Raw genomic sequence first — 21,781 nt, 5'->3', positions numbered from 1 at the left:
ACATGTATACGGAAAAGGAAAAGGAGATCATCATCGTCGAGAAGATGACCTACAACAGATCACATTGGAGAATTCATTGTCAATTACAGTGAATCTGGACACAAGATATGTAAAATAATTTTATGACTATTATCAAAAAATAATCACCAGTAAGGTACAAAATGGGAGGACAAACATCGTGTAAACACGAAAATGATGGAAACACTGGAATGGTTCATCGAAGTAATTTAGAAACAATGGCAGATAGGAAAGGATTTTAATATAAAATGGAAGAGTATTATGACACAATGTAAAAGTGACTTGCAAGCAAAAACACAATAAATATACTCACTGTATCTCTGAAGGATAAACCAATCCAACATTGATGAGAACTCACAACAGATTCGTACAATGTATCACACAATAGTGAAGTCTGTATTCAACAATCAACAAATGGAGTATAGTAAATGCACAGCAGTGGTAAGATGTATTAAGACTGATAATATCTCTTATTAAATTAAAGTTGGGAATCATTCGCCGTATAATTGTAAATGAGAGCTGGAACAGATTACATTAACACATACGTGTTGATAAACATGAAATGTCAAGGATACAATGGTGACACCAAAGAAAAGAAACACGCACGGTTGAGAAACGGGGATGACACTATCAGCTGAACTATTAAATAACCCGGCAATACGAGCGGCCTGTTTAAAATCTGGAATCGACGATCGACGAGCAGCAGTACTGGGATCGTCGAAAGACGAAGAGCCGAAGAACACAACCGAGTTGTCTTTAGCAGCCTGATCAGCTTGGTGGCAGCCGTTGCCTTGATCATTTTTCTATCGGATCTGGCTGCAGTCCCTGCTTTGTGCAGTCAGTTAAAGAAGGGCTTCTCAACTAATAGTGTTGTGAAGTTAGTGCAGTGAAGTGAAAGTGTAATATTTGTGTGAAAAGGTGCTTAAAAAGTTTGGACAAGTATTATGACATTTGTGGTTTATTTAATGGGCAAATTCTGTTAGGCCCCAAATTTAATCAATGTTGTAAAGATCAATGTACGATGTTCGTAACTTGTCATATGAGTGCGTGAATGACTGGTCCAAAAACAACAGTACACAACACCATATTGACATCATTCAGAGAAACCTCCAATATCTGTGACCTTTCAAAGATATTAAGGGTCGGGGGGGGGGGGGGGGGGGGGGGGGTGATTTAACATTACATGAGTATGTCCTATATAGTCGAATCTCCTTTCTGTCACTTGAGTGTAGAGGAGTCGAAACCAGTAGTGACCTATGACATCATATGAACTTGAGATTTTTTGATATGTGTCATTCATTTCTAAATTTTATTGATTAATTACAAAGTAAAGAATTTAATTATGTACAACATTTAATAGATGGTGAATTTTAATGAGATAGATATAAATATGTTTTGACACAGTAAATCACCTTCTTGCATTACCCATGATATGTTCTCTCTTTGTAAGAACAAAAAACTTCTGTGTTGCTCGAGTGCGCGATCAAGTAGTCGTCGAGTGCGGATATGCAGCAGCTTACATGAAGGGCATAGAATCGTTAATTTACAACCAGCAGTTTATTTAAAAATTATTCTAGGGAATCATGGCCTGACTTTGGTGCAAACAAATCGCACGCGAATTCTCAAATATCAGCGCAGAGTTTAAGATACGCGGCTGGATATCGGGCATTATCGTAGCCTGTGAGATTCTGTAACATTAACCGCAATTTACAGACATTAGCTCGATAATAACTATCAAAGACTTATATGAGCGGCATAGTAATCGTCTTGATTACTAATGCAAGCGAGAAGCGATTTACTGTCGGGATACGACAAATATTAATCATTGTATAATCAGCTTGTTGATACGTTGCTTAGCAACTCATAAATGGACAGTGATAGAATTATTGAAACTATCTTTTAAGTATTAACAACCACTACATACACATCAGAAACTGATTACTTTAACTGTGTGTGACTTCTGGATTGGACGAGTTTTTTTTTTTATTTTATTTCAGTTAACTGGTATAATAAATTTCTTTTGAGATTGAAACACCATCAATGGTGTAGCGCTTATTCAGTTTAGTAGCACGATATATAGTACTACCTACGCTACTATTTATAGTTTTAAAAGAAAAGAGAGCACGTACCTGTTTCTCTTTTAAGAAATTTTTGCACTTCGGTCGTCAGTCCTCTCAAACCAGAGGCACGAGTGATGCTCCCTCACAGCACTACAATATCGTCAACCACAACACACGTGTCCCTTCTCACTACATTTCTGCATTGAAAACCCTGAGATATAGCCGCGGTACGAAGAAGGAAGAAAGAAGAGGAGAGATCAGCGAAAGAAATGGAGCCGTTATAACTTTGAACAAATATATTTCAAGGATGACGCAATACATGAGAGTCACAGATCAAGTAAACAAAGTAAGACGTGTGTACACTTTAACAGTCAAATCATAACTGAGTCCAAGTCTAGCGGTCGCTGGCTGGCTGGCCACTTAGGTGGCGCTGCTGCTGCTGCTGCACGGCCGGCAGATAGCGCCGCATGTAGAGGACGCGCGTAACTGCGCGGCAGCACTTTGAAAGATTGGCAAGTCACAACAGGAGCAAAGGGAGCAGGGGAGGTCACAACACTTTCCATCAAAATTCATATTTTGGGAACTATCACATATAATCTCCAATTGCTACACATAAAGGAGTACCAACTGATACCTGCAAAAAAAAAAACTACAGAAAACAGATTACATAAGAACAAAAACTGACTTACCAACTATTTCTGTCTGGACTGATGATTCTTTCATAGGTCTGACAGGCCGATGAAGCCCAGTTTCGCCTGTGCTCTGTTTCTTCAGGTGGTCCAACAGTGCCTCGCTGGGCTTATCCAGGACGTACGAGCCCTGGCGAACGAGCCGGTAGCCGCCGCTCTGGTCGTCGTCGGCACCGGGTGTGGGTGGGATGTCCAGCAGCACCGTGCCGCTCTCCCGTGCCGTGACGTAGTCCGACGACGCGCTGTGCGAGCCGCCTCCCGAGCCCCCAGTTCCCGGCGGCTGCCTCCCGTCGACCTCGTCTGACGAGTCGGAGTCGAAGTTCCTGTCCTCGTTCTCCAGGGGGAACAGCTGTCTGTAGAAGCTCACCGCCCATGTGGAGTCGGAAGCAGAATTGTCACTCGGGTCGTTCTTCTGGGGCGACGCCGACACGAGAGAGAGCTCGGACTCGGCAGACGCGACACCCCCGCCTTTCATGTATGTGATCTGTGGCCCGTTTCTGTCACGAACCTTAGCTGGCAAACTGACTTTGGAATTTCTGGCTCTCTGCTGCTCCGAGGAAAATGACCGGCTGCTAGATACGACAGCTCGATCGGGTTCTCTGACGCACCTACAGAGGGTGCACTCCGAATCCGACTTATTTTCGCTCTGCCGTTTCACTGGCAGGTATTCTGCAGAACTGCACTTTCTCAAAACTTTTGTCGACCCCGTAGACTGAGAGAAAGGAAGGATCGTCGACCTTCTGGCAGAAGAGCTGCCCGTCTGCGACTTCCACGGCACGGCATTCGGTGACCCGTCCGTCAGACACGGTGCGGAGGTAACTCTCCTCGAGATGTGATGTCGTCCTTTTCCACCACAAGTACACTGCGGGAAAGCCTCGCTCGCATCTCTGGGACCTCTGTCACACGTACCGTTCTGAACTGACAAGCTAACCGCATATTCTCTCCTTTTCTCTGCCAACTTTTCGGCACACTTTTGTTCTCGGTAGCCATCAGTCCACCCCAGCTGCATTTCCAACTGCAATGCCCTGTTCTTTGCTTCCATTGCCATTGTTTTGGTGCTTTTGTCCAGCTGAAAATAACAACCAACAACAATTAAAGTAAATAAGTATTATGGAAGAGCAACTGTGACACACTTAAAGGTATTAAAAAATTAGATTTGACTAGAAATGATACAAAGGAAGTGATACCTATAAAAAGGGAAACTATAGAGGGTGGTAAAAAACAGCCTGAATAGCTAGTAAGAGTGTTGCAAGCTGCGTTGTGCTGAGAAATAACGGTTACGAAAATATTCACTATATAGTGACGTTACAGAGTTAATCGGCATCGAAATTAGCCAATTGGACCACTTTGTGCTCAAATTAGAGCGACCCCCCACAGAGGAGTTGATAAACGTGTTCTCCGTTCGGTTTCCTAAAACCGAACAAGAGAGAGATACAAAAATTGGGCACGTGACAGTGGTAAGGGTCAAGCTCGAGCCAAAGTCTGGGAAGTCTCGTGCACCATCACCTGTGCCACGAGAACAACTGACACTATTGTACCTGGAGGCCCATTCGAATTTGCACACGCAATGCTAATTAAGTCGGAAATGGTGCAACATACAAGTTTTTTTCTTAACAATTATGTCCGAGCACAACGTACCGTACAATACTCTTACAGGCTTTTCAGACTGTTTCTGACCACCCTGGCAACAATATGTCGGCATCGCAACCCGAAGATGTCAAAGGTGTGACAACACGTTAATTCCTCAGCTGATAAACTGTCCAAAACCATATTTGTCATAAATATCAATGTAAATAATGTATGGCCTATAAACTGAAAATCGTGCATATTTATAATCAAAAGTAAATTATTCGAGAATAAATTAAGTGCAAAGACAAACAGCTATCTTTGTACATCATCATTACTGTAGAAACATTTGTGGTGTTCACCCCAGAGCTGCTCGTTCCCCCTACACTGCTCGTACTTACGGTTGTATTTAATGGACAACTGAACAATAACTGTGAGAGGCAGCAGTGGTACATTCTGTACGAGCACCCAACTCTACCGTTTCCTTAGAAACAGACACCTCGACATCACACACTACCTTCTGCATCGCCCAGTATCATAACTGGCACCTCGTTTGCATAGAAATGCCGTCAGCATAACCAATATAACCAGCACCTGTGGCTAGAGTGTTTGAAGTGGGACAACTGAACTCACTGCCCACGTGAAAATACAGTAAAGCAGTTTCATTGCAAGTGAGGACTGCGAAACCACACTGATACCTTCTGAAGAAAATCTGTTACCAGAGTGCATCCAACTGGGTTTGTGACAGCAATGAAAATTTCCCGACAGGGAGGTCAGAGGCCGAGCACTCTCTCCTGCACAAAGAGTCCTCCACAGACGCTGGAGTAACGGCTGCTACGTCTAAGGTAGACCGCTGCCGTTCACATTGTACATTAAAGACAGCAAATTCTATCACATCCGGGCTTTGAGCAATTGATGCAGTTACCGGCAAGGAAATTGTATCCAGTAAAATTAGCACTAACATCTGCGATATCCGCCCAGTAGTCGATTGCATCTACATCTACATTTATACTCCGCAAGCCACCCAACGGTGTGTGGCGGAGGGCACTTTACGTGCCACTGTCGTTACCTCCCTTTTCTGTTCCAGTCGCATATGGTTCTCTGTTGGCACTTCTTAGAATCTTCGTGCCTAAGTATTGATTAATTTGCCCTAAATCATGCATATTAAATTCTGACCATAACTGTTCTTTAAAAAAGTCCATCTGGCTTTCACTTTTGGTTAAAATAAAAAATCATCTGCCCCTATGGCCATGATTACAATTTCTTCATTGCTCCTTTTATAATATATATACTGGGATCTGCCTTTTATGCAAACACTTATTCCAGCAATGGCCACTTTGCTTTAATCCGTATATACCTTTCTTCAAACACCGAATTCTCAATTTCCCTTAATAAACGGCCTTGCTGTGCTGGTGCTGCGAACGGCTGAAAGCAAGGGGAAACTACAGCCGTAATTTTTCCCGAGGGCATGCAGCTTTACTCCATGGTTAAATGATGATGGCGTCCTCTTGGGTAAAATATTCCGGAGGTAAAATAGTCCCCCATTCGGATCTCCGGGCGGGGACTACTCAAGAGGACGTCGTTATCAGGAGAAAGAAAACTGGCGTTCTACGGATCGGAGCGTGGAATGTCAGATCCCTTAATCGGGCAGGTAGGTTAGAAAATTTAAAAAGGGAAATGGATAGGTTGAAGTTAGATATAGTAGGAATTAGTGAAGTTCGGTGGCAGAAGGAACAAAACTTCTGGTCAGGTGACTACAGGGTTATAAACACAAAATCAAATAGGAGTAATGCAGGAGTAGGTTTAATAATGAATAGGAAAATAGGAATGCAGGTAAGCTACTACAAACAGCATAGTGAACGCATTATTGTGGCCAAGATAGATACGAAGCCCACACCTACTACAGTAGTACAAGTTTATATGCCAACTAGCTCTGCAGATGACGAAGAAATTGAAGAAATGTATGATGAAATAAAAGAAATTATTCAGATTGTGAAGGGAGAAGAAAATTTAATAGTCATGGGTGACTGGAATTCGAGTGTAGGAAAAGGGAGAGAAGGAAACATAGCAGGTGAATATGGATTGGGGCTAAGAAATGAAAGAGGAAGCCGCCTGGTAGAATTTTGCACAGAGCACAACATAATCATAACTAACACTTGGTTTAAGAATCACGAAAGAAGGTTGTATACATGGAAGAACCCTGGAGATACTAAAAGGTATCAGATAGATTATATAATGGTAAGACAGAGATTTAGGAACCAGGTTTTAAATTGTAAGACATTTCCAGGGGCAGATGTGGACTCTGACCACAATCTATTGGTTATGACCTGTAGATTAAAACTGAAGAAACTGCAAAAAGGTGGGAATTTAAGGAGATGGGACCTGGATAAACTAAAAGAACCAGAGGTTGTACAGAGATTCAGGGAGAGCATAAGGGAGCAATTGACAGGAATGGGGGAAATAAATACAGTAGAAGAAGAATGGGTAGCTTTGAGGGATGAAGTAGTGAAGGCAGCAGAGGATCAAGTAGGTAAAAAGACGAGGGCTAGTAGAAATCCTTGGGTAACAGAAGAAATATTGAATTTAATTGATGAAAGGAGAAACTATAAAAATGCAGTAAGTGAAACAGGCAAAAAGGAATACAAACGTCTCAAAAATGAGATCGACAGGAAGTGCAAAATGGCTAAGCAGGGATGGCTAAGGGCAAATGTAAGGATGTAGAGGCCTATCTCACTAGGGGTAAGATAGATACCGCCTACAGGAAAATTAAAGACACCTTTAGAGAAAGGAGAACGACTTGTATGAATATCAAGAGCTCAGTTGGAAACACAGTTCTAAGCAAAGAAGGAAAAGCAGAAAGATGGAAGGAGTATATAGAGGGCCGTTACAAGGGCGATGTACTTGAGGACAATATTATGGAAATGGAAGAGGATGTAGATGAAGATGAAATGGGAGATACGATATTGCGTGAAGAGTTTGACAGAGCACTGAAAGACCTGAGTCGAAACAAGGCCCCCGGAGTAGACAACATTCCATTAGAACTACTGACGGCCGTGGGAGAGCCTGTCCTGACAAAACTCTACCATCTGGTGACCAAGATGTATGAAACAGGCAAAATACCCTCAGACTTCAAGAAGAATATAATAATTCCAATCCCAAAGAAAGCAGGTGTTGACAGATGTGAAAATTACCGAACTATCAGTTTAATAAGTCACAGCTGCAAAATACTAACACGAATTCTTTACAGACGAATGGAAAAACTAGTAGAAGCCGACCTCGGGGAAGATCAGTTTGGATTCCGTAGAAACACTGGAACACGTGAGGCAATACTGACCTTACGACTTCTTAGAAGAAAGATTAAGGAAAGGCAAACCTATGTTTCTAGCATTTGTAGACTTAGAGAAAGCTTTTGACAATGTTGACTGGAATACTCTCTTTCAAATTCTAAAGGTGGCAGGGGTAAAATACAGGGAGCGAAAGGCTACTTACAATTTGTACAGAAACCAGATGGCAGTTATAAGAGTCGAGGGGCATGAAAGGGAAGCAGTGTTGGGAAGGGAGTAAGACAGGGTTGTAGCCTCTCCCCGATGATGTTCAATCTGTATATTGAGCAAGCAGTAAAGGAAACAAAAGAAAAATTCGGAGTAGGTATTAAAATTCATGGAGAAGAAATAAAAACTTTGAGGTTCGCTGATGACATTGTAATTCTGTCAGAGACAGCAAAGGACTTGGAAGAGCAGTTGAATGGAATGGACAGTGTCTTGAAAGGAGGATATAAGATGAACATCAACAAAAGCAAAACAAGGATAATGGAATGTAGTCTAATTAATTCGGGTGATGCTGATGGAATTAGATTAGGAAATGAGGCACTTAAAGTAGTAAAGGAGTTTTGCTATCTGGAGAGCAAAATAACTGATGATGGTCGAAGTAGAGAGGATATAAAATGTAGGCTGGCAATGGCAAGGAAAGCGTTTCTGAAGAAGAGAAATTTGTTAACATCCAGTATTGATCTAAGTGTCAGGAAGTCATTTCTGAAAGTATTCGTATGGAGTGTAGCCATGTATGGAAGTGAAACATGGACGATAAATAGTTTGGACGAGAAGAGAATAGAAGCTTTCGAAATGTGGCGCTACAGAAGAATGCTGAAGATTAAATGGGTAGATCACATAACTAATGAGGAGGTATTGAATAGAATTGGGGAGAAGAGGATTTTGTGGCACAACTTGACCAGAAGAAAGGACTGGTTGGTAGGACATGTTCTGAGGCATCAAGGGATCACTAATTTAGTACTGGAGGGCAGCGTGGAGGGTAAAAATCGTAGAGGGAGACCAAGAGGTGAATACACTAAGCAGATTCAGAAGGATGTAGGTTGCAGTAGGTACTGGGAGATGAAAAAGCTTGCACAGGATAGAGTAGCATGGAGAGCTGCATCAAACCAGTCTCAGGACTGAAGACCACAACAACAACTTAATAAGGTCACTTAACTTCATCAGGTAGAATCACATATATTTCCTCTTTCAGTCTTCCATTCAGGTAGGCTGTTTTCACATCCATTTGATGAATTAATAAGTCTTCCTTTACTGCCAGAGGTAAAAGGTATTTTAATGATGAATACTTCACCACTGGCGAGTAAGTTTCATTGTAATCTATTCCTTCTTTCAGGGAATATCCTTTAACTACCAGTCTGGTTTTGAATTTTGGTATTTCACTCTCAGGTTTTTTAATACTAAACACCCATCTTGTTCTTAGTGACTTTTTATTTTCAGGCATGTCAACCCATTCATATGTATCATTATCCACAAAAGATTGCAGCTCCTTTTCAATAGCCTTTTTCCAATCTTGAGCATTTGAACTTGCTAAAGCTTCATCAACTGGGATTGGTTCATTGTTGATTGTTTGGGCAGCATTACATTTCATAATCTGGATATTCTTTTGGTTTTGCTATACGTGAATACTGCCTTAAACTGACTTCCTCTGTTGAATCTTCTTCTTCAATTTGATTCTCGGGTAGCGCATCAGCTTCCTCTTTATTCTTGTCTTCCTCTGTTTCAGTTTCCATCTCTGTTTCAGCACTATCACACATTATGCTTGGTTGCATTACTGTATCACTTTGACTACTTTCCTTTATTTTAGGTCTATAATCCTCCAAAAATACTACATCTCTAATACTTATCTTCTTATTCACAGGATTATAAAATCTGTAGCCTTTTGAATCCTCACAGTAGCCGACAAAAATATATTTTTGAGATTTTGCACCCCACTTTCCTCTTAATGGTTTTGGAATCTGAACCATGGCTTCACATCCAAAGATTTAAGTGCTTTAGATCTGGTTTCTTCCTAATCCATACTTCATAAGGTGTCTTGTGTCTCACAGCTTTGGTAGGTGATCTGTTAATTAAATACACTGCTGTTGACAGAGTCTCTGCCCAAAAACACTTACGTAGCTCAGCATCGCTTAACATACTTCCTGCCTTTTCTACAGTGGTTCTGTTGGCTCGTTCTACAACTCCACTCTGAGGAGGACTGTAGCCAATTGTAGTCTGATGCCTAATACCCATTCCATTCATCTGTTTCTTAAACCGTCTGTTTACATATTCTGATCCATTGTCTGATCTAATAATTTTAATTTTCTTCCCAGTCCGTCTTTCGACCATTTTGCAATAAATAAAAAATACATCATTACTTGGTCCTCACTACTTATAAAATAAACAAGCATGTATCTAGAAAAATCAACTATGAATGTCAGGAAATAGAAGCTACCTCCTAAGGATTCATTCTCCATAGGTCCACAGAGATCTGAATGTATGAGTTGCAAGACTTTGGTAGATCTGCTATGACTCTATTTAAATGGCAATCTAGCCTGCTTCCCTTGCAAACATACCTCACATTGAACATTATTCATTCCATAATTTTCCATCCCAGTTGCTATATTCTTCAGTAAAGTCATACTTTTCCTATTCAAATGTCCAAGTCTCCTACGCCACAAGAAACCTTTTGCAGCATAAACAGAGTGACTTCCTGTTTCAGCAGTATTTTGAACTGTATTCACTTTGCAAATACCTCTTACGTTAGTTGCAGTAGCTACAATATCCCTCTACATCAAAGATAACTTTATTACCCTTCTTTACTATTTCGCTTACTGACAACAAATTAGTTGCAATATTCTTTACACAATGTACATCATGAGCAGCAACGATTTCTTTTTCCCCATTCACAAGCAAATTAAGATCCACTTTTCCTGCAGGTTCACACCTTAATTTAGATCTGTCAACTGTGGAAATTCCAATGTCAATCCTTGACTGAACATCATACTTTAACACTATCCGCTGTAATTGATGTTCCGGAACTTTCCAAACCCATAATCAATGGAAATATTTCTCTGGTAGTCCAGCTAACGATATAGTTCCAATCCATTCATCCGCAATTTCAAAACCGATATTCCTCAGATGATTAGAGATTGAAATTATTTTATTCACACATTCATCCACGCTTTTACACTTAATCAATCTTGTGGTTATCAGCTCACGAAGTAATCCCACTTTTCTGGTTAAACCACCATCTTCAAATGCATTTTTCAGTTTGTCCCATACCTCCTTTGGTGACGTAGCCTTTTCTATGCGAACATAATTCACTGGATCAATCAAAAGGATTAGTTTTGATTTCGCCTTCCAATCCTTAGTTGCAAAACTTGATTGCGTAGGTGCCAATTTACCGTTTACAACGTCCCATTAGTCACCCAAGTGCAAATACGCCTCAACGGCAAATTTCTAGGTCGTGTAATTTTCGTGCCCAACAAGCTGCTCTATTTGCGGTATCTGAGTTGTATTCATTTTACAGTTATTTTCTTCTTCGTATAGCTTACACAATCCAAGTTTAACCAAACTTCCGCGCACCTTTTGCGCAAATACATGTCACCTCAAAGCTTATTATTTCGCTTTAATCCAGTACCTGGGCCCATAACCTGACGTAGTTCATGCTGATTAACACAGCTAAATGACAGGTAACTACTATTTAAGGGACAAAATAAACTTATACTTTATTCACAGAACACATGTTAATACATTTGACTACCAAATTATATTATGTTGTCCCATCAACAAACACGGAACATGTATATTCCACAGAGTCTAATGCACTCTGCACATCATATCTCGTGTGCCACTATGCACGCTGGAAAATGTTTGTTCACATATCCCCAACAGCCTGCCGACAAGCACTGCAATCCTAGGTCCGTGGAAAAACCATAAAAATCCGCTACATTAAGTCACACACGAACAGACCCAGCCTGCGGGCCGATCGGTGAGACTAGATACAGCAGGCAGGATCTGCACATTAGTGACAAGCTGTGGGCTTCAGTTCTGCAGGCCTGATCCATTGGATACACCCACAAAATTGGCCTGCGGTTTTAGCCTATCTTTTCCAAGTCCACTCGTGTGGAAAGTTATTTACATGTCAGCCGGCCGGTGTGGCCGTGCGATTAAAGGCGCTTCAGTCTGGAACCGCGTGACCGCTACGGTCGCAGGTTCGAATCCTGCCTCGGGCATGGATGTGTGTGATGTCCTTAGGTTAGTTAGGTTTAATTAGTTCTAAGTTCTAGGCGACTGATGACTTCAGAAGTTAAGTCGCATAGTGCTCAGAGCCATTTGAACCATTTATTTACATGTCACAAACACCGTGTTGATGAAATGAGACCAGGGTGATCGATCCGCACAGCAGATAACTTGCTCGAATACCCTGAGAATCGGTGGCAAATCCCTGTAAAGATGATTGCTGAGCCGCAGACAGGCACATAGGAAAGACAATCACACTCTCACAACTAAATTTTCAGCCATAGGCTTTGTCAGAAAATGAGAGCACACAAACATTTACACAATCACTCAGAGACAACTCACGCACACACGGCCGCGACCTCCGGCCGCTGTGTCAGCAGTCTCTGAGTATCGGATCCAAACAGACCACTCCTCACGCCTCCCTGCCTCTCGTCGGCAGCTGCTAGGCTGGCGGCAAGACTCGGTGGCAGCACTGACTGCAAGCTGAGGGGAGGGGTAGAAAAGGGGAGCAGCAGTAAGAATGTGGGAGCGGGGAAGCAGCGCACGTACTCAGCTGCACGGCATACCAGTAAACAAACCGTTTCATCTACTGCGACAAAAATGAGATTTTTCTACGGCCCCCCCCCCCCCCCCCCGACATGTTTGAAATTCCCCAATTTCCAGAAATTGTGGGAACCCTGTAATACAGCATCAAACTGAAACACCATAATAAAGAATTAACAAATTATTAAGGAAAGAGCTACTTACTAGTGGTGGAAGAATGGGGACTCCATTCAGTCTGATGCAGGACACGAACGGCCTCTTTCTCTCGACACCACATGCCGCTGCCACTGCAAGATATACAATTCAATTATTATTCGTTGCAACGGCTACATGAAAAGCACAATCTAATGCACTTTCTTCATTAAAATAAGGGACTTCAATTCTGAGCACACGCTCGAGATAATTACAAAAACATTTTATTAGCAAAAATCTGAATCTGAACAAATTGACTTCACCCTTGTCAGCCTGCTGCTCAAAGTCCCATCTATTATATAGTGAGTGGTTACCTTTGCATATTACAAGGCAGGTATTCCACACTCCTACCCGTGGGTCTCCAGTATCACAAAACATATAAATCTTAAGATTATTTGCCAGCTACTTCCTCTTTTAATCATTACAGTAAACACTTAATAATTCAAGGTGCATGTCTGGAAGGGTAACACATCGAGTTTTATAACTCCACATATAACGGTTAGTCCCATAACAAAATGCCTCCTTGCCGATTGCAAAAAACCTGGCAGGTTACTAGGCTCTTGGACAAAAATGACACAGTTAACTACTAAAAAGACCTCAGAGTCGTGAAACTTTCCTCCTAAAGCTTTACTCCCACAGAAGTATCGGACCTTTCCAAAGGCATTATGTTTTGCCCCAGTCCCAAATTCAGTCGTGCCGAACTTCCCTCCTCCTCCAGGTACCTACAGCCACCACCCTACTGACCAAACTCGACTCGAAGCCAGTGCCGAACACTGCCCCCGACTCAGTTCACTCCTACATCCCCCACTACTCTCAAATCACCCCTGTCAACATCACAATTTCTTAACCTCGAACCTCGCCTCACCGTCATTCCCCCGAGTCTCTCGACGTGGAAGCTAACCTTACATCTGCAGACACAACCGCAATCATCCACCCAAAGTCTGATCCCATCCTTACAGCCCCACCTGCTGACAAAGGCTCCACCACTGCGGTTTTGAACCGCAAGGACTACACCAGCTGTCAGATTCGTCCACCAACAAACCCTGCCACAGTGACCCCATTCCAAAAATCCAACAGAGTCTTAAATCAGTCCTCAGACCCTTAAGCCTATCCCAGAATCTCTCCCCAGAGATTTCCCCCCCCCCCCCCCCCACGCCTCTCTCTCTCTCTCTCTCTCTTTCTCTCACTCTCCCCCCACATCTCTGTGTACCCACTCTCCTACCTTCTACACACCTCCTAAAGTCCATAAACCCAAAACCCATTGTGGCTGGTTTCTGTGCCCACCAGAAAGAACCTCTGCTCTCGTGATACCTTCAACCTTTTACCCACAACCTACGCACCTACATCAAACACACCGATCATTTCCACCACAGACTCTCCACAATTCCTGTTTCTTTACCACACAGCATCCTGATCAACACTTTCAATGTCACTTCCCTCTCCACTAACATGCCTAATGCCAGTGGCTTTGCTGCAACTGAACACTACCTTTCCCGATGTTCAACTGACCTCCTAACCTACGAGCAGTCTCACTCGAAATATATCAAATGTCTCACTGAGGCCTTCACAGACTAACTACCCTCCCAACCTTTTACAGAAACAGATCTCCCGTGCCTCGTCTCTCCGGCGACCTACTACATCAAGAGCACTCGTCCCATAACTAAACACCAGGACTAGAGTAACCGAATCACACTCCTCACCAGGGTTTCGACTAAATCTTGTCGAGCCCCAAAATGAGGAATATTCTACCCGCTATCCTTCCCACCACTCCCACAGTGGTATTCCGCCACCCACCCGGCCTACACGGTATCCTCGTCTGTCTCTACACGACACCTGCTCCCGACCCCTCTAACAGACCTGCCCCCGTGTGTCCTCCACCCGCACCTACTCCAGACTGGCCACAAGCATCATTTGTTCCACCAATGGCAGGTCTGCGTGTGTTAGCAGTCACGTGATCTACAAGCTAAGCTGCAACCACTATGCTGCGTTCTACACAGGCACGACAAATGACACGCCGTCTGGCTGCACGAATGGCCACAACGACGAACATATGCCGTGTTTGTTTAGAGTATAAATTAAAAATTACAAAGTCAAAAAACAGAAATTCTTTTTACATGTTTTTAAAAGTGTTGCACATAATAATGTCACCTAGCCTCCGCAGAGAAGGCTACGATATTTCTTCACTGTTAATAATTATAAAAATATTTGGAAGTTGTCAGATAAATACTAACAATGTTAACAAGATCCCTCAGCATGTAAATATTTGATACACTTGCGTATATAGCACATGAAATTATAGCCTGCATTCTTCACTCAGGCTTTTGAAGTAATCAGGCTATAGACATTTATAACAAATGTCCTTCCGTAACAAGTTTTACAAAATAAACATTTATTAAATAGTCGTGTTTCATGTGGATTTATGCTACTGAAGACATCATAATACTCTTATATTTGGAAGTTATGGAAAAGAAAATTTTATATTAACTGTTCATTAAGGATATTTAGAATTTTGGGGGAAATTTTATGTCTTTGATAAACATACCAAATTCTTTCTTTTAATAACAATGTATTCCTGTTAGGCTAACTTAACTGCCCACATAGATTTTGTCACAGGATCAACAATGTGTGTGATACAAATAATAAAAATGAAATGTCCTTCCAATACAGAAAATATTTTATTTTTCTAAATGTGTGAGAAAAAAATCACATATAATTTTTTAAAAAGGAAAATGACTATGGCATATGAAACTACACAGTTTTCTGTACGATATAGCACAAAGTTTTATGGTGGTTAAAAGATTTTTGAATTTCAGTACTTGTGGCATACAATATCATGGTCTGACCCTTAACTATACGGAAATACGGAAGCGTCCGATCCCGCCCGTCTGCTTTGACCCATGACGTCACAAATATGGCGGAAACAAAAACAAACACACACTCTTTCCACTAGAAGCCTAATGACAAGCGCACGAAATGGGGTGTTTTGGGTGGGGGGCAAACTAAATATAAACAAATTTAGACGCCTTGCGTAGCTACAACGTGTAAGTAAAGACAGCCACGCATGAATACCCACCCACCTCCCCAGGGGGGGTCTAGTGTAGCAGGGGATACAACCCGTCGGCTTTGGACAATGACGTCACAAGTCGCCAGAGAGCAGTTTACCATTTTCGCTTTTGCTGTTATGTTTCAGTTTCGTTTTTTTACTGATTGCTTAATAAAGTGGATCTGTTTATTCTATCTCGTGATATTTTTTTTAAGCCAAAAAACACTTATCAGCTACTGAAGGGAGCTACAACACTAAGAAGAATAGCTTCTCGTTTGGCGAATTGTGACGTCATTGTCCAAAGCCGACGGGTTGTATCCCCTGCTACACTAGTGCCCCCCAGGGGTCGTAACCCCTGCAACCCATAGAAGATAAAGATGCTTAAGTAGCTGATTAGTGTTTTTTGTCTTTTTAAAAAGAAATCTCACGGGATAGAACGTCACACACGACAACAGCCTTACGTCACGGGTCAAAGCCGATGCGTGGGATCGGGCACATCTGTCGACCCAACTACACATTGTACTACATATTGCCAAAGTCAATTAACAGCTATGAAATAACAGGGCACTAATTATTAAATAAGCTTTCAGAACCTATACAAGTTTTCACATTCAAGTAGGTTATTGTTTATAGTTCTTGCATATGGATTGAGCTAACCGTAGATTCTAGATATATTATTGCATTATTTATTGTTTGTTTGTACAGCAAATAACATGTGAGGTGGTACCATGTCATGGTACTATTGAGGACTGAAGTTTAACCCTGGTATGGCCATCCTGACTGGTTTCCCCTGAGTCTATAAAGCGAATGCTAGGATGGTCCCGTTTGAAAGGCCATAACTTTCTGCTCCCCTATTGCCTGATATAAACCAACTTCATACATGTTGGATAACTGTGTAAATATATCTTAAATGTATTTGCCACATCCTATACCACTGTATTAAATGTTCAAGAAACAAATAAATAATGAATAAAAGCTATTTCTGAACAAGCAAACAAACACTATGGCTGGTTAGCTGCCATCCCCTTCTACACTATAAAAGTAATTATTAATTATATTATAAACTTGTAATGTCGCCAATCAATCCATTGAAGTTTTGTATAATTATGTGCATTATATTATGTATTTGATGCATAGTACTTTAATGCCCTTAAGATAGTGAGGTTATTTATAGGCAATAAATGTGCTTCATTACATTAAAAAACGTTGAAGACATCTATTCGAAGTTCGGGAATTGATGTTACGCCAATCACAATGAGTAAATCGAATAACGATGATGATAAATGATGTTATTATTATTATTATAAGTTTTCGTGGCATAGATGTAATGCTGAAATGTAATGGTAATGACAGTTTACTATTAACTCTATTAGCTATAACGATCAATCGATTCCCTTCTATATGAGTTGGCGAAAGAAATGCGGGCCTTTGGATTCATTATAGACCTACAAGACCACTTTTCATTCCGAAGAACGCTGAACTCTGTGTCTAACAGGAGGTAGTTCGAGCTTAGGGGGATTAACAAATGTATGTTACCGAGTGCGCACAATGTTTCTTCCAAAATTTCACTTCGTATTTGTTAATACGTCAGAAACCTAGCTCTTCAGTCACTGTTGGCACTTCAATTGCAAATATCAGTTGACTTGTTTTAACACGAGTTATTACACACTAAACGACATACACAATTGTTACTGGAAATTAAAAGCAACCACAACGACATTTCAATATAAAAATTATGTTTGTAAAGGTAGTTTATCAAACGTGCAACACTAACCTTTTTCTGCTCCGATCATCGTACATGAAATTGGTATTGTGATATTAGAAAAACAAGCATTTGGATGTATTTTCCTATATCCTAAGATGGTGCATGTCACTAGTATCCAAAGTTTTTTGTTTATGCCAATACTAGTTTTCCAGATATCTGTACTTCTCAATTCGGCGACTGAATTAGTCTCACAAAACACAAATATGAGTATTTAAAACGAAACGCAGTTTTGGTGTTAACAGCTGTCACAGACTCGCTGTTGGACACCAATTGTGCGGTGTTAACTAATGTGTTTATTTTAACACATCGAATAACACATCTGCTCAAGACCCGTAAATTTCGCAAAGTTCCATTCACTAGATTATCCTTAAAATTTGTACACATACAACACCGTTCCGTTAGCAGAATACCAGGAGCAGTCAAACCTGTCAACACATAAACAAGTCTCACAGAACTCAAACACGCACAGCAACAAAATATACTTCCCGCGTTCGCATTCGATACATGGCATGTCAGAGAGAGTGAGAACAGGCAAGTCGAGAGCCATGTATCAGTTGTGAATTACTAAGTCCCATTTTACTCTTTTTATGTTTGATATGGACGAAATGCACTCTTTTAATTCAAGTGATATCCGAAGAAACTGAGAAATCAGAATATGACAATGTGGTTCAACGACGATCTTTATATGTAAGAAAAACTAGATGACCAGTAGGTAGCTAGGGTAGATGCTTCAAAATATCTGGTTTTACGTATTGATACCAAACCAAATCTCAGACCTATGCAAAATGCTATGTTAGCTATTTTCATTCGATTATAATACATGGAAACATCTTTTGGGGAAACCAGCCATCGGCTAGAAAAGTGCTGCTATGTATGCATAGACATGAGTGAAATATGATTTATTCATCTGGCTACATACAGTTCTCTAATCATTTGATTTGTATTGTATTGTATTTTTATTGATCCAGGCAATCATAGTATTCTACAGCTGTAATATGATATTGGACAGGTCAAGAGAGCTATTTACAAGTAATTTTTATAAATTGATTTTTATATTATTTTGTAGCAAGGCAATTATCTATCTTAAACAAAACAGTTAATACAAATCATGGAATTGTACAGTTGTACATATGATATTGGACAGGTCAAGAGAACATATTTGCAAGTAATTTTTAATAAATTGATTTTACATTATTTTGTAATGGGGAAGTTAGCTATCTTTAACTAATCAGTAAATACGAACGTTGTATAGTAAAATACAAATAGCCATTACAAATGTAATAGTAAAATAATCCAGTATATTTACTAGACATGCACAGTATATAATAATCCAGTATATTTCTTAGACATGCACTGTATATAATTTTCAGACCTAATTGAACATTTATCATAAAATTGTTTAAAATTTTAACCCCTTTCAAAAAAATGATCAACTGCATAAAAGCAATGATACAAGACATATTTTTTTAACTTATGTGTGAAGGCTCTTGGGTTCTTTGTTGCTTTGATTTCATTTGGTAAATTATTATACATTTGTATCCCAACATTTAAAACACTTTTTTCGTAGCAGGTAGTTCTGGACTGAATAATATGTAGGTCAGATTGATGCCTTGTTGCATAGTTATGAATATCTCCATTGAATTTTAATGTGCAGTCATTGTTTAAGAGGTATGAGTTGACAAATGAGACGATGTTATAAATGTAAGCAGAGGGCAATGTAATAATGCCACTTGTTTTGAAATGTTGTCTGCATGATTCGTTATGTCTTAGGCTACATATTATGTGTATTGCCTTATGTTGCATTTTGAAAATCTATCTACCTTGAGGTGAGTTCCCCCAAAATATGATTCCATACTGGAATGTAGAGTGGAATTAAGCATAATATACATGTATGAGAACAGATTTTGTGACTGATTTTTTGAGTATCCTTATAATGTAACACACAGTTTATAGCTTTTTTGAGATATAATTTGTGTGAGTCTCCCACTTAAGATTTTCTTCAAGCCATATGACAAGAAACCTGACAGAGTCCACACACATAAGCTCTTGGTTATTTAGAATCACAGTGGGCATTTCTTGTTTTTGGGATGAGAGTCTGAAGTTGATGTACGTTGTTTTCTGTATATTTATAATCAGTTTGTTCTCATTGAACCATTTGCTGAGTGACGACATAAGCGGTTTAATTTTTTGGTTGTGGTACTCTGTATCAGTACCTTTGTATTAGTATACTCGTATGATCGGCAAATAGTGTGGTATGTCCTGTAGCAACCTTCGAGCTTATGTCATCAATGTATGGCAGAAACAGTATGGGTCCCAGGATTGAGCCTTGTGGCACACCATCTCTAATAGGCATTGTGTCAGAGGAGTGGACAGTAGATTGATGGGTGGTTGTATTCTGTTTTCCAAAATTAATTTCAACTTTTTGAAATCTATTTGACAGGTAAGATTCTAACCATTTGTCTGCAATTCCTCTTATACCTTTATTTGCTAACTTCTTAAGTTGTATGGTATGGTCAATTACATCAAAGGCTTTGGATAAATCTAAAAAGATACCAGTAGCGATATCCTTATTATCCAGTGCTTTTAACGTTTTGTTGAGATACTCATAAATAGCTGTGGTAGTTGTCTTTTGCTTTCTAAAACCATGCTGGTTGTTTTATTAATAAGGATAGATTTGTTGTTCCAAGACTCTGAGGAACTTTTTGAAGCATGAATAAAGAGTGGCGATGCAGACGTAGCCGACGAACTGATACAGAGACTGGAGGAAGCACGAAGAAACGGGGATTAAGACAACTACTGGAATGGTTTTAAGAAATCTAGCAGGCCAGCATGGAGCTTACTGATGAATTTGGAGAGTCAAAGTAACACATTCATTATCACCAGACCAAATATCAAGTGGAATTGCATCACTATTTAGAGCACCAGGAGACAGATATCACACACAGAAAGTATAAAGGGAATATACAAATGCACAACGATCAGTAGCACAGGAAACTGAATACTCTTGGGGCTTCACCGCTGAAGAACTAGAAGCGGCTCTCAATGACGTTAAAAGGAGCCTGATTTTGATGGGGTGCGCCTTGAATTGTTGACTCAGTGTGGGAAGGAAACGAAGAAATGGCTGACCAAATTTTAATCTTGTATACTGACATCGGACCGTCTGCCAAAAGCTATTAAGATGCTAACGTAATTTGAGTATTGAACTCAAAGAAACCACGGGATAATGCGGAAAGATACTGCTCGATAGCCCTTTTCAGCTACCACTACAATCTCTTTGGAAGGGTGCCTTTGAATAAGATAGGTCCACAAATCCTGCAGTCATCCCACAAGAGCAGGCGGGTTTCAGACAAAAAAGGAATTGAATCCTAAATGATCCTAAATGCACAGATTGAGGTAGGTTTTCAAATACAATAAACGACAATCGTAGCTTTCATATTCCTAACAGTTGCCCATGACACTATGTGGAAAGAGGGGCTTAAACATATACTGATTAAAGTAATTCCCTGCCGAACTACGCTGAGATTTAACAATAACACACTTTGAGCTAGACACTTCCATGTGATACAGGGTAATCACATAAGCAAAAAGAGGAAGCTGAATAACGAATTGCCTCAAGGATCAGTGTCAACACTAATTTCATTTAATTTCATGTTTTTGAACCTCTTCATTTCTGATCTGTCTGAAACTACGTCGATGAAGTTCAGCTACGCTGATTATATGGCTCTAGCTACCCAACAATAGCACTTCGAAGATGCTGAAAACATTCGCACTGCTGACGTAAATAAAATGCATGGGTATTTCGCTTAACCTCACCAAGACTGAGGCAGGCTGACTGTTTTCATTTGAACAACAGAGTGTCGGGATATGAGCTGAAGGTTCACAAGAATAACATTGAAGTTCCCAATCACCTACATCTAAAGTACTTCTTGGTTACTCGTGATAGTACCTTATCCTTCAAATGAAATCATGAAAGTGTATTCTACAGAACATGTTCATGCAGCACTAAATTCGTAGACTCCGCAGCACTAATTGGGGAGCATCAGCAGATACACCTTTGTATTCATGTATCCTGCAACCAAGTACTGCTCACAAGTGTGGCTAACCAGCAAGCATGCAAGAAGGTGTACACCCATCTCAATGCTACTATGAGGTTTATAAGTGGATTTATAAGGATGACCCCATTATATTGGCTTCTAACACTAAGATACCTTCCGTGTGTAGACACGAAACTTTTGTGAAGGAAAATATGAAAGTACTGAGCAGTTCTCTACTTTCCGTCGACAAACCACAAAACGACCCAATTTTGGAAGCAACCTGACCTCATTCTAGAATCCTGCCCCCCTCTCCTGCCTCTG

At 40.5% G+C, this 21,781-nt stretch overlaps 1 protein-coding gene across 2 annotated transcripts in view; it reads right to left on the bottom strand.

The window, feature by feature from the left end:
* LOC126428188 (uncharacterized) overlaps positions 1-17,855 on the bottom strand; it is a 92,576-nt gene extending 74,721 nt beyond the window's left edge. For both annotated transcript variants that reach the window (XM_050090102.1, XM_050090103.1), the window contains exons 1-3: positions 17,436-17,855; positions 12,631-12,713; positions 2,768-3,836 (exon numbers count right to left, since the gene is read on the bottom strand). In XM_050090102.1, the coding sequence (XP_049946059.1) occupies positions 2,768-3,836; positions 12,631-12,713; positions 17,436-17,454 (1,171 nt within the window). In that variant the 5' untranslated portion in view covers positions 17,455-17,855. The remainder of the gene's footprint in view (positions 1-2,767; positions 3,837-12,630; positions 12,714-17,435) is intronic.
* Between the last annotated feature and the right edge of the window lie 3,926 nt (positions 17,856-21,781).

Source organism: Schistocerca serialis, chromosome 12 (assembly GCF_023864345.2).
Source record: "Schistocerca serialis cubense isolate TAMUIC-IGC-003099 chromosome 12, iqSchSeri2.2, whole genome shotgun sequence".
Lineage (NCBI taxonomy): Eukaryota > Metazoa > Arthropoda > Insecta > Orthoptera > Acrididae > Schistocerca > Schistocerca serialis.
The sequence above is the reverse complement of the archived record's forward strand: the minus strand, read 5'-3'. Positions and strand labels throughout refer to the sequence as shown.